The sequence below is a fragment of the Canis aureus genome, chromosome 16 (genome assembly GCF_053574225.1).
Source record: "Canis aureus isolate CA01 chromosome 16, VMU_Caureus_v.1.0, whole genome shotgun sequence".
Lineage (NCBI taxonomy): Eukaryota > Metazoa > Chordata > Mammalia > Carnivora > Canidae > Canis > Canis aureus.
The window spans coordinates 62,937,036-62,949,513 of NC_135626.1; the positions used below are offsets into that span (position 1 = coordinate 62,937,036).

The following is a 12,478-nucleotide window of genomic DNA, read 5'->3' on the forward strand; positions in this document are numbered from 1 at the left end:
GGGGCAGAGCTCCTTCCTGGCCCCCTCACCCCTCAGCGGGATGTGTGAGGGGCGGCCACCACCTCCAGGTCCTCTGTGCAGGGGCCTGACCTCCCAGGGCTGGCAGCAGCACCAGTCCTGCCTGGGCAGCAACAGCTGGCACGTGACTGATGCCAGATGTCACCTAGGAGGTGGGTTTGGGGCACCTGTGAGGGTCTTTAGCAGACTGAAGCAGGAGATGAGGCATTTGCAGGCCCCCATGTATCCCCCCGCACCCCGCCCCTGCCCTGGTCCTGTTGGAAGAATAACCTGCAGGAACAGGGCTGCGGGACCAGAAGGGGACATTGTATCTGGGAGCGCCCAGCCTGGGCCCTTAGGACAGGCCTGGGGAGCTGGTGTGCTCCCGGGTGGGCGTGCCCAGCCCAGGACATGAAGGGCCCCCAGAGGATGTGCTTCCTGCCGAGCCTCCTTGTTGAAAGGCTGCTCCCTGACCCAGAGAGCCCCACTGGCCAAGTCTGTGGCCCTGGGCAGTCCCTAAGGATTAATGATTTACCATCAGCTGGGCGTGCCTCCCCCCAAGGAAGGTGACTGCTGGGCCTCCTGGGGCGGGTATCCTGCTGACCCAGCTGCCTCTTCTGGGGGAAGAATGTGGTCTGAACTCAGGGACAGCTTTCAGCCTAGGCCTTCTTCAGGTGATCTACAGAGTCTGCATGTTCTAGGGGAGTTGAGGTGATGATTAGGACCCCCTGTTCTGTGTTGGACATCGTAGGGGTGGCTGCTCAGAAGTACAACTGGTGCCATACCCCACGGCCTTCAGGCCCTCATTCTGCCTGCCTGGCCTCGCCGTCCCTGATGGTGCCTCCCTCCATCCCCCTTCCCCCCACCTCTGGGCTTGATCTACTCTGGTCTGCAGTTGGCCAATAAAGTTGTGTCTCCGACCTGGCGATAGATGGGGTGTGCCTGGGTCCCCGGAGGCCACTTGGCCTGGCCCACAGGACACAGCACGGGGAGGTGGGTCTGCTGTGCGTCCTGAATTGGCCTGATGGCACCCACGTGAGTCCTTCCAAGGTCCTGTCAGATCCTAGTGGGAGTTAGCATACTGGGTCTCTGTCCATGCTGATGAACTGCAGAAGAGACCTGGAGCCAACCCCTGCCTCCAGCCGGGTCCAGGACCTTCCAGGCGGCTGCCTGTCCCTCCCATGGCCCCATTGGTCCTCCCCCAGCAGCATGGGGAAGTGGGAGTGCCCCGGCAAGAGGTCTGGCCAGGCAGCCTGTTTTAGGACCTCACCTGACCTCCCCATCTAAGACCTTGGGTTTGTGCACAAGTCTTTGTGATCCACTTGAGAGGTCAGCTGGGGATCTTTTTGAGTTCCCTGACCTATAGCTCCCAAAGTCCCACTTTTCCTTAAGAAGGTTCTCCATACTTGCACTTCCCATTTTCCAGGACTTCTCGCCTGTTTCCACTTCTCGAGGGCGTGCCATGCTGCTGCTCTTTATGTTTTTAGTTTGGTATGTTTTATGTTTGGTATCTTCAGCTTCTGCTCCTAAGCCTCAGGGATCTGCTGTTCTCCTCTGGGGGCGGTCCTGGGCCTGTGCACCAGGGTGTCCCAGCCCATTGCAGGTTCAGGACTCTTGCTGATGTGACCACAGTGAGGGGAGCAGCACGCACCATGTCACCCACTTGTTTGCTGCTTTGCAGTCATGTGTGGATGGTGCTGTCCTGGGGCTAATCAGAGATTTGGACATCGTGATTTATCCCGAATGACAAGGGCAGGTTTTGTGCTGGCTTGGGTCTCAGAATGGGCTACTGACTTCTGGTGGGACAATGGCAAGGAGGCCAATCAGCTCGGTCTGTTAGCTCTGCAGCTGCTGCCTTTTTTTTTTTTTTTTTTTTTTTTTCTTTTAAAGATTTCATTTATTTATTCATGAGAGGCACAGAGAGAGGCAGAGGGAGAAGCAGGCTCCCTGCAGGAGCCCAGTGCGAAACTTGAAACTCGATCCCAGGACCTTGGGTCACACCCTGAGCTGAAGGTAGATGCTCAACTGCTGAGCCACCTGGGTGTCCCTGTTAGTTCTGCTTCTAAATAAAGGGCTTAGGTGTGAAAGCCATCTCTTTGATGACACATTTCACTTCTTTGCAGAGCTCTGGTGTGTGTCTCGCATCTTCTCTGGGTTTTTAATGGAATTGTTTTTCCTAATTTGTTTATTACTGATGTGTAGAAGTATAATCTTTTTAAGTAAGCTCTATGTCCAATGTGGAGCTTGAGCACAGAACCCCAAGATCAAGAACCCCATGCTCTTAGAACTGTTTCCTCCGGTGAATTGCTGTGACCCTGCCCCCTCATGCCTCCTCCCGGCTGTGTTTCCATCTAGTCTGCAGCTTGCATCTTCCTCAGTCCCACCCGTCCACTTGAGATAAAGCCTATATGGCTGACTCCCCCCACCTCCCAGGGTCCTCAGCATTCCTGGGCTGGACACTATCTCTGCAGCTGTTCACTTCCCGAACTGAAGACCTCAGGGGTGAGAGGCCTCCTAGGGTTCTAGAAGACAGTCTCCAAGTGGCAGCTTTAAGCAAACAAAAGTTTGCTGACCCGTACCATGCTGCTGACATAGTCACAGGACGCTCAGAGGCCTGGCTGGACTTGGTCACGGCGCTTGGCAGGTTCATGGGATCCAGAGTTGTTTCTGCAATGCCCCTCACACTTCTCCCTTTGGGTGGGGGTGCTGCAGTGGGTCTGGCTCTGCCTTCTCTGAGATTGGAAGCTGCAGAGAACTCCTGGGTCCATGTGTCCCTGTTGTAATGTAGCCCTGGAGATGCAGAATTCCCCTCTGGCCAGCAGGTGCATCTTTCACCTAGGAGCACACTTGTACCACCTGTTTGCTGGATGTGGGATGAGACTGAGAATCTGCACACAGGTGGGTATCTCGGGGGGCAGGCAGCCTGCCAACTGTCCTCTTCCAGGATGTCTGCCTAGCGCTGTCTGGTCAGAGCAGACCTGAGGCTGGACTTGGCTGGGAGCCCCGGAGAGGGCTGCTGGTCTCCCCGAACTGTCGTTCGCCTCTAGTTTTCTGTGTAATCCGCACACCGGCTCCAAAAAAGAATCTCTGCTACCTCCTGCAGATGCACGAGTCCCAGGGCTGATCCCAGGGCCAGCGTGGCTGGGCTGGGACACTGGGTGCAAGGTCAGGGCCGCGGCTGGGGCGGGTTGTTTGCAGGAGGAGTGGCGGCGCCTGGCCCAGAGCCGAGGCTGCTCCTTCGCGGTGACCTTCGGGGACCAGCCCTAGGCGTGGGGGTGACCCTGGGACGGCCGGAGCCTGGGGGCCGGGGGACGCCAGATTCCCCGGCGGAGTGGAGCAGGCCCGCCCAGCAGGCTCCCTCCGGTCGGTGCGCCCTAGCCCCGCCACACCCCAGCCCTGGGCGCAGCTGCGGGCGGCTCGGCGACGCCCGCTCGGCTCCGCTGACGGGCCGCGGCCGCTTTAAGACGCGCGCTCCGCCCCCGGGGGAGGCGTGGTCCCGCTGGCCCCGCCCCGCTGGCCCCGCCCCCAGGCCCGCGCGGGCGCATTGGCTGCGCGGGGCGCGGGTGGCGGGTGGCGCTTTGAACCTCGCGCGTGCGGCGGCGGGGCCGGGGCGCTGCGGGGGGGCGGCGGGGGCGGCGGGGGGCGGCGGGGGCGCTCGGGGCGTCCGCGGCGGGGCCATGGCGGCGGAGGCGCGCGTGTCGCGCTGGTACTTCGGGGGCCTGGCCTCCTGCGGGGCCGCCTGCTGCACGCACCCGCTGGACCTGCTCAAGGTGAGGGCGGGGGCGCCGGGGGGCCGGGGGGGCCGAGCTCCCTGCGCGGACACCTGCCGCGGGCGTGGAGATGCCGCCGTGCGCCCGCCGCCCCTCCCCCGGCCGTGCCCCCGCTACCTGTGTGACCTTGGGCCCCGCGCCGGGCCTCTGGCCAGGGTCCGCGCCGCACTTCTGAGGACGGACTGTGCGGGCTCCGAGTGGGCCGCGGCTCCGTGGGTCCAGCGGCGCGGGGGCGACCGAGGGAGGGCGTGGGGGCGCCGGGGGCTGCCTCCCCTGGGTGGGGCACCTGGGGCGCACCTGCGGCGCGGGCCCGGGAGGCGGCCGCAGCGTTCACACGCGGCTCTACTTTCTGTAGGAAAGTGCCTACGGGGCGGCCCGGTCCGCGACAGAGCTGCTCTTGTCTCCCGGGGCAGCCGGCGTGGGGGCGTTTCTGCCCCTTTCTCCCCAGAGAACAAAGGGCCGATGATGCAAAGCACAGCTCGGTCTGCCCCCGAGGCCCTGCCCCGGCCCGGCCCCCTCCTTCCCACCCCCGGCAGCCCCAGGGGGGCACTGGCGCCCTGGCCCTGTAGACCCAAACCTCAGCCCTCCCTCCACTTGAGGATATGTTTCTTTGAGCAGCTCTTGTCCTAAATGAAAGAGATTGACTTTTCTAGTAGAAACGATCCCCGCCGGTCAAGGCAGGATCAGCAGATGGGGCGGCACAGCTCGGCCCTGGGAGAGGCCTGCGTGGGGCCTGAGGGGCGGCCAGGGGAGCGGGGCCAGGCCTGGAGGGTGCTGGGCTCCGGGAAGGGCTCCGGGAAGGAGCGGTGACGGTGAGGAGGAAGGTGCTCTTTGGTTTGGGGAAGGAAGAACCTTCCCCGTGTCTGTGTTGTCTGGCTCTCCCCGCCCCCACAGGTCCTTGTGCCTGGCCCTGCCCCCCCCACCCCCGCCGTGGGGCCCTGAGGGTTAGGTGTGCGCCTGGCTGTGGGTGGACACAGCTTCCCCAGGCCCTCGGGACGGCCCAGAGTCCAGGGCTCCGTTGGGCATCACCGCCCCACGCTCTGCCCCTGGGTGCTGGTTTGCTGCCGATGCTGCCAGGAGGGGGTCCCGGGAGGCCACAGCCACAGGACTCTGCTGTCTGGCCCGGGAGCCCTCAGTCCTCTGCGGGGTGCAGCGGGCGGGAGGTCGGCAGGGAGGCCGGCTTGTTGCCTCTCTGCGGCGAGGCCACTGGAGTAATTACAGCTCTTTGGTCTCACTTTGCCTCCTGCCCCGGCTCAGGCCTCACAGCTGCTCCCTGCCTGGACGAGGGCCGCTTCCTGTGTGGCCCCCTTGCCCCCAGGCCCAGTGCCCTCTGTCCTGTCCAGCTGGCGGCTGTGGCTGAGCGGAGCACCCCTCCCACCTCCGCTGCCCCGCCACCCAGTCCTCTGGGCAGCAACAGAGAAGGAAGGGAGGGGTACCCCCACTGAGGGAAACCGAGGCAGGAGGGCCCGTAACCTGCCCAAGCAGGCCCCCCAGAACGTGACTGGGGCCGCCCAGGCTGGGGTGAACAGCAGGCGCGTCCTCCCCCTCCTCCCCCGCCAGACTCCTGCCGTCTCTTCCAAGCCCGCTGGCAGGCTGTCAGGCTGCCTCTGGAGTCCCCGTAACTTTGATCACTCTTTTGAGACGTGGTCTGGCTAAGAAATGGGGCTCTGCAGTCCCCTTGCTGGGGGTCACACCCTGCCTCAGTGTCCTCATCTGTAAAATGACACTGCTGACCCCACCCCTGCAGCCCGTGCTGTGAGGCCGCAGGCACGCATGTGGAGTATTGTCACGGGCCTGGCGGGCCCATGTGTCAGCTGGTATTGCCACACGTAGAGCAATAGTGTAGTCTAGAGGTTGGTGCCAGGTGTGGGCGTAGAGTCCCTTCTGCACCCCAGCTGGGCCTCCCCGTGCCTCAGTTTCCCATCTCTAAACTGGGGTGCTCACAGCACTCAGCCCATGGGGTCTTCGTGTGGGTGTAGAAGTGGTAGGTGGCAGGAGAGGGCTCAGGGCTGAGCTGGGTGGGCCCTGGGCGGGAGGCGGGCCCTGTTCTGAGCAGGTGTGACCCCGACAGGTGCATCTGCAGACGCAGCAGGAGGTGAAGCTGCGCATGACGGGCATGGCGCTACAGGTGGTGCGCTCCGATGGCATCCTGGCGCTCTACAACGGCCTCAGTGCCTCCCTGTGCCGACAGGTGCCTCTGGGGGCCCCGCCGCCCAGGACGGTGGGCGGGCAGGACTCTCGCCAGGGCCTTCTGCCTCCCAGGCCCCCGGCCTCCGGGTGAGGGCGTCCTAAAGTCCCGGGTCCAGAGTCCATGCAGGTGGGGGAGAGGCTGGCATGGCCCAGGCCCAGCCTCGGAGGCGGCCTTGCCTCCTCGCTGTGGCTGCCCCGTGGGCCGGGACATCCCTGTCTCCTTTTCACAGTGGCTAGGCAAGAACCCCGGGCCCAGGGAGGGGGCGGGGTGTGGGGGCAGGGGGAGCTTCTGCCTCCCGCAGGGTCAGGGTCAGCCCTGCTCTCCAGCGGCCTCAGACCTCCGCTTAGAGACCCGCCCGGGGGGCAAACGGGGGGCAAGCGCGCGGCTCTGGACTCCGCCGGCCCCGGGTTAGTATGGCCTTGGGAGGGTCACCCCGTGGCCCCTCAGCTGAAGACTGTGTACCGGGAGGGTCCCTCCACCTGCACCCTCTGAGCCGGGCCCCCTTCCCCAGATGACCTACTCCCTGACTCGCTTTGCCATCTATGAGACGGTGCGGGACCACGTGGCCAAGGACAGCCAGGGGCCCCTGCCTTTCTACAAGAAGGTGTTGCTGGGCTCCATCAGCGGTGAGCTGCCGGCAGGGCGGGGGAGTGGGGGGGCAGGTGGGCATCACCAGTTGTCACACGTGGGCTCCGGTCTGTCCGCCCAGGTTGCATTGGAGGCTTCGTGGGGACGCCCGCAGATATGGTGAACGTCAGGTCAGTGTGCGCCCCCTGCCCGGGCGGGCCGTGCCCCATATTCAGCCTGGGACGGGTGGCTCAGGCCTTGGGGTCCTGGCTCCTGGGGGGTGGGCCAGGCTGAGCCCCGATGCCCGCCGGCTTCTGTGTCCGGGCCCCTGCCACCCTCCTGAGCCAGTGTGGTTGTTTCAGGATGCAGAATGACATGAAGCTGCCCCCGAATCAGCGCCGCAAGTGAGTAACGGGACGGGGTTCTGCTCTTGGGGTGCGGGGTGCCAAGCAGGAAGCCCTGAGCAGCTCTGCGGGCCCCAGCTGGGAGCAAACAGGGCCGGCTGACGGCTTTTGAAAACCTGCAGCGCGGCTGCCCTGAGTCAGGAGGGCCTCTGGGTTCTTTGGGGGGGGGGGGGGGGGTCTGGGCGGGCGGCTGGGCTAGGAGGGCCCGGGAGGCTGCCCCCACCCCCCGCCACCTTTCTTGTATCTTGTGCTGGTTCACAGGAAGGATAATTTAAAAATTTGAGTGAGTTTGGGCCTTTAAACAGGTTTGGGAGTTGGGATATATATATATATGTTTTTTTTTTTTTTTATGGTGAAAATACTGTTTTTCATGAAGTCTCAGGTCCTGTTGGTTCCAAGGTGCTTGTGGCCTGACGCCCTAGCAAGAGAGCAGGCGTTGGCCAGCCCTGTGTCCACTCTGGCCGGTGTGAGCCGCCGGGAAGGCGGACCAAGTGAAAGGGCTGCACCCTCTCACCTCTGGACCAGCCTCGAGGGCTGGCGCCCAGGTGTTTTCTTGTAGAACCTGAGGGGCCCCTGACGCCCGTGCAAGCCGCACGGCGCTCCCCAGGGAAGATGCCTGTAGGGCCCGGGGGTCGGCGGTCAGGGAGGGCCTCACGGGGACCCATTCTCTGTCCCCGGCAGCTATGCCCATGCCTTGGACGGCTTGTACCGTGTGGCTCGCGAAGGTAAGGGGAGCAGGCCCTTGGTGGGGCCCAAGGAGGCAGAGGGGCCTGGGGTGTCCGGGGGGAGCCGAGGGATCTGGCTGGGTGCCTGACCTCCATTCTCCGGCAGAGGGTCTGAAGAAGCTGTTCTCGGGCGCAAGCATGGCATCCAGTCGAGGGATGCTTGTCACCGTGGGCCAGGTGGGGCTTCTGCTGGCGGGGGGCTGTCAGGACAGCATCTGTGGGACCCGCCCTGAGCCCTTGGAGAGATGGTGGAGGAAGGCACTGGGCACAGACCACGGTGGGGGCTGGGAGGTGGGTAGGCCCGTCCCCATGGGCCTCGCCCGTCTGCCTGGTCACCGTCCCCACGTAGGTGACCGCAGTGCAGGCACGTGGTCAGCCCCAGTGGGGTCCCCGGGGGCCCCTGTGTACTTTCCCTGGAGCTGGGGGCCATCTCACAGGCCTGCCCGCCCCCTCCACCCCCACAGCTGTCCTGCTACGACCAGGCCAAGCAGCTGGTTCTCAGCACCGGGTACCTGACTGACGGAGTCTTCACTCACTTTGTCGCCAGCTTCATCGCAGTGAGTGCTGGACCAGGTGCGGGTGGGAGCTGAGGGCCCATGCGGGGCTCAGGAGGGCTCGGGAGCAGCCCTCGGGGTCCTGCAGGCGTCCAGGCCAGGGGCTTTTGTTTGTAGGGGTGGGTCTATGAAGGGCGCCTGCGTGCCCTGCCAGTGGTGATAAGCCCCCCCCCCCCCCCAGGGTGGATGTGCCACGATCCTGTGCCAGCCCCTGGACGTACTCAAGACTCGTCTGATGAACTCTAAGGGCGAGTATCAGGTGAGCGGGGCTGCGGGCAGCGTTCTCCCCCTGAGTATGGGGGGGCAGGGAACCAGGAGAGGGGTCCCCACGCTGCCACAGTCAAGTGGAGGCTGCAGGCACCATTCCCCCAGAGTACGGGTGGGGGTGCTGGGCCAGGGGGACCAGGTGAGGCTCCGCGGCTGGGAGTCTGCGTCCGGGTCCTGGTGTGTGGCTGAGGCTCGTTTCCCGCCTGCACAGCCTTGCAGCGGCCCGCGGCCCGTGTGTGTGTCTTTAAAGATTTTATTTTATTCTTTCAAGTAGGCTCCACGCCCAGCGTGGGGATTGCACTCAGGACCCTGAGATCGAGAGTCACATGCCCCACGACACCGGGTGTCCCCCGTGTGTGTTTTTAAATCTGAGTCCTTGACGTGTTTACAGAGGCCGCCAGTTCACTGTAGTCAGTGAAGTTCGGTGAGGTGCCGGGCCCGGAGACTGCGGGCGTGCGTGGCGCCCTGTCCCTACAGCGCCCGCTCTCCCCGCCAGCCCCCCACGCCTGGGGTGCCCAGCGGTCACCTGGCCTGGGCGCTGCTTCTGCTGCCGAGGACCTCATTGCCCGCAGGCCCCTCCCGCTGGCAGGACTTTGGTTCCAGGCCGCCCTCTGCCCGCGGCTGCTGGTGGGCGCCGCGTATCGTCCACGGCAGGAGCCGCGTCTCACAGCTTTGTTTCTGCAGGGTGTCCTCCACTGCGCTGTGGAGACGGCCAAGCTGGGGCCGCTGGCCTTTTACAAGGTGGGGGCAGGGCTGCAGGCGGCATCAGGGGGTCAGGGGCATCAGGGGGGTGGGGGCTGCGGGGTCAGGGGGCTGCGGGGTCAGGGGCAAGGCAGGGGGGCATCAGGGGGGTCGGGGCTGCGGGGTCGGGGGGCTGCGGGGTCAGGGGCGGGGCAGGGGGGCATCAGGAGGGTCGGGGCTGCGGGGTCAGGGGCTGTGGGGTCAGGGGCAGGGCAGGGGGGCATCAGGGGGGTCGGGGCTGCGGGGTCAGGGGGAGGGGCATGGGGCTGAGGGGGCGGGGCTGCGGGCGGGGGTCCCTGGGGCCAGCTCCACGTCCTGCCCCCTGTGCTCCCCTAGGGCCTCCTGCCTGCTGGCATCCGCCTCATGCCGCACACCGTGCTCACGTTTGTGTTTCTGGAGCAGCTTCGCAAACACTTCGGCATCAAAGTGCTTTCCTGAGGGGCCGGGGGCGCGGCCGAGCCTGGTCCTTCCCGAGCCCAGGAGGCCTAGGCCTGGGCGCTGATCCCGGGAGGGGGGTGGGGCTGAGCGCTGCCCCAGGCCGGGCGTCCGCCCCAGCCTCCCCCTCCCTGGCTTGGCTGCAGGCTCCTGCCCCCCACCCCTCCCAGCCTGCCTGGGCCTGAGCCATTTCCAGGGACCTTCGTCCCCCCACCTCCTTCCTGCCCTCCCAGGTCCCGGGTGGTCTCTTCCTCCCTGAGCAGCCGCCTAACCCGGGAGGTGGGAAAGGTGGGCGCCCAGGCTCTGTAGGGTCGGAGTCCCCTGCCCCTTCTGTGGCCCTTGACACCGGATTCGGGGCGTGCACATGCACTTTTCTTGCCTGAGTGGGACCAGAGCTTCTCTGACATTCTCCAGGGTAGCTGCACCCCGAGCTCCAGGGGAGGGGTGGGGCGGCCCGTGGCCTCAGGCACCAGGTCCCGCCGCCCCCTGTTGCTTTAACAAGTAGTTTCGCCAAAATCTCTCAGCAGGAGCCTGCTGCGCAGCTTCCACGCTGTCCTTGCTGTCCTCGCTCCCCTCGCTCCCCGGCCCCCAGGCAGAGGCGGGCTGCAGGGTGTCCCCGGGCCCCCGGTGTGGACGTGGCTGTCCACAAGGCCCCCCCACAGCTGAGACCCAAAACACCAGCGCCTGAGTCCCACTGCCACCGCAGTGGTCTGGGGGCTGCGACCTCCTGCCTCCCCAGGTCCCCTGAGTCCTGCACCCCCAGACAGCAGGGTGCTCGGCGGGGCGCTAATAAAGGACGGTGGAGTGCTCCATGCCTGGTGTCTGTGTGTAGGCTGGTGGCGCTGTCTGTGAGCTGCTCCGCTGTCCGGGGCACGGGACCCACTCTGCATCCCCCAAGGAGGGCTGTCCCGTCTCTGGGGGACAAGGCTGAGGGCGCCAGGGGAGAAAGAAGCCCCAGCCCTGACTGGACACATTGGGGTGGCTTGTGGGCAGAGGAACTGGGGGTGCTGGGGCTGCAGCAGCTCAAAACCAGAGGGAGGGGGTGGGTGTGCCCAGCGGGTATAGTCAGTGTTCAGTTTCTGGATCCAAGCCCATGGACCCCCAGGGCTTCCCTTCTCAGCTGGCACCTGGGTGCTGCAAGCTGCCCCCCCACCAGCTTTGAGGGTCCCCAGCTGCCCTGGGAGCCTCCTCTGGGCTCTGGGAGGAGCCCCTCAGGTCAGAGTCCTGGGTTCTGGGGTCCGGCCCAGAGAGGGGCGGGGGAGACCCCTGTTCTGCAGACCACAGACCCTTGGACAGACAGGCCAGGGCAGCAGGTGGCACGGGTGCCACCCCTGAAGCCTCCCGACGCCCCGGGCGGGTGGGCGACCCCCGCCTCCGGCAGCCCACCAGCAGGACCTCCCACTGGTTCCGGAGCATCCCGCGCGCCCAGCAGAGGCGGTGAGAGCGGCCCAGCTCTGGGGGAGCCGGAGCCTGCCGCATCTGCTCGGAGCTGCCGCCACGACAGTCCCTCACCCGTGTGTCCACCCGCGGGGCTACTTGGAAGCAAATTCCAGACTTTGAGTCATTTATACATAAATCAGCTCGTGTGTCTAAAAACAGTCTCTCGGGGGCACCTGGCTGGCCCAGTGGGCCGACTGCCCGGCTCCTGGTTTCGGCTCAGGTGATCTCAGCGGCGTGGGATAGAGCCCTGCATCGGGCTCTGCACTCGGCACAGAGTCGACTTGAGATTCTATCTCAAGTAAATAAATGTGTTCTATTCCAAATAAATCTTTAGAGGTAATCCCTCGGGGCGCCCAGGTGGCTCAGTGGGTTGAGTCTGCCTCTGGCCCAGATCTCTGGATCCTGGGGTCCCGGGCTCGTGTCCCGCATGGGCAGGGACTCTGCTTCTCTCTCTGCCTCTCTGTGCTCTCGCTGCCTCTCAAATATTTTTTAAAAGGTCTTAACAGGGATCCCTGGGTGGCGCAGCGGTTTGGCGCCTGCCTTTGGCCCGGGGCGCGATCCTGGAGACCCGGGATCGAATCCCACATCGGGCTCCCGGTGCATGGAGCCTGCTTCTCCCTCTGCCTGTGTCTCTGCCTCTCTCTCTCTGTGACTATCATAAATAAATAAAAATTAAAAAAAAAAAAAAAATAAAAAAAAAAAAAATAAAAGGTCTTAACAACCACGAACGCAACTCCAGTAGTAATTTGTTCTACGTAAACAGTGTAATGGGCCCTCTTTACTGTCCCGCGTCTCCCCAGCGGCACTTGGGCAGAGCCGGTCTCCCGGTGTAGGGTCTCCAAGTGCCAGAGCTGCCTGCAGGGCGTCTGTTCCCCACCCCCCATCCTAGCCCGGGCGGCACCCTCACCCCTGAATTTCCTAAACTGGCGACAGATGTGGACGCAGGTCCTATTTCTGAGCATCAGTACCTGGTGTGGGGTGGGGGTCCTGCATCCTGGTTTGGGGGGATCCTCAGGACCCAACCAGGTTTGGGGGGCCTCACAAAGCAGCCAAGCACCTGGAAACCCACAGCAGGTGAAGCGAGGCCTCCAGGATCTCGGGGCGCCTAGGGGGGCTCTGCTGGGGGACAGGCACGCCCGCCTGTCCAAAGAGTCGCCTGCCCAGCCACTTGCACAGGATTCCCCGCCCAGGTCGGAACCCCCACTGAGGCCACTAGAACCCAGAGCCCAGTAATGAAGGAGAGGGGGAGGTAGGGGCGCCCGCGTGAGGTCGGGGGAGGCCCCTGCTCCTCCCAGGCCCCAGGCTCCTTAGGACAGCGTTAGATTCGGGCTAGTGCTTTCTCCCTGAAGCTGCTTTGGTTTGGAGCGAGGATTCGAGGATTCATTTT

General features: G+C 64.5%; 1 protein-coding gene across 2 annotated transcripts; it reads left to right on the forward strand.

Annotated features, from left to right (window-relative positions):
• The first annotated feature begins 68 nt into the window (after positions 1–68).
• Positions 69–10,463, forward strand: SLC25A10 (solute carrier family 25 member 10). Of its 2 annotated transcripts, XM_077854599.1 has the most exons (12): positions 69–1,488; positions 2,820–2,895; positions 5,839–5,958; positions 6,470–6,584; positions 6,668–6,716; positions 6,888–6,929; positions 7,611–7,654; positions 7,761–7,831; positions 8,119–8,211; positions 8,390–8,467; positions 9,160–9,216; positions 9,553–10,463. In XM_077854599.1, the coding sequence occupies exons 1-12, from the start codon at positions 1,460–1,462 to the stop codon at positions 9,652–9,654; spliced, it is 876 nt and encodes a 291-aa protein (XP_077710725.1). In that variant the 5' UTR covers positions 69–1,459; the 3' UTR covers positions 9,655–10,463. The 2 variants fall into 2 exon arrangements, with proteins under 2 accessions (XP_077710725.1, XP_077710726.1); XM_077854600.1 differs by lacking the exons at positions 69–1,488; positions 2,820–2,895 and adding an exon at positions 3,640–3,767.
• Positions 10,464–12,478: the final 2,015 nt, after the last annotated feature.

Coding starts and splice junctions, on each gene's coding strand:
- SLC25A10 (XM_077854599.1), top strand. CDS start 1,460: ATGCTGCTGCTCTTTATGTTTTTAGTTTG. Junction 6,585..6,667: donor GTTGCTGGGCTCCATCAGCG/GTGAGCTGCCGG, acceptor CTGTCCGCCCAG/GTTGCATTGGAGGCTTCGTG. Junction 8,212..8,389: donor TTGTCGCCAGCTTCATCGCA/GTGAGTGCTGGA, acceptor CCCCCCCCCCAG/GGTGGATGTGCCACGATCCT.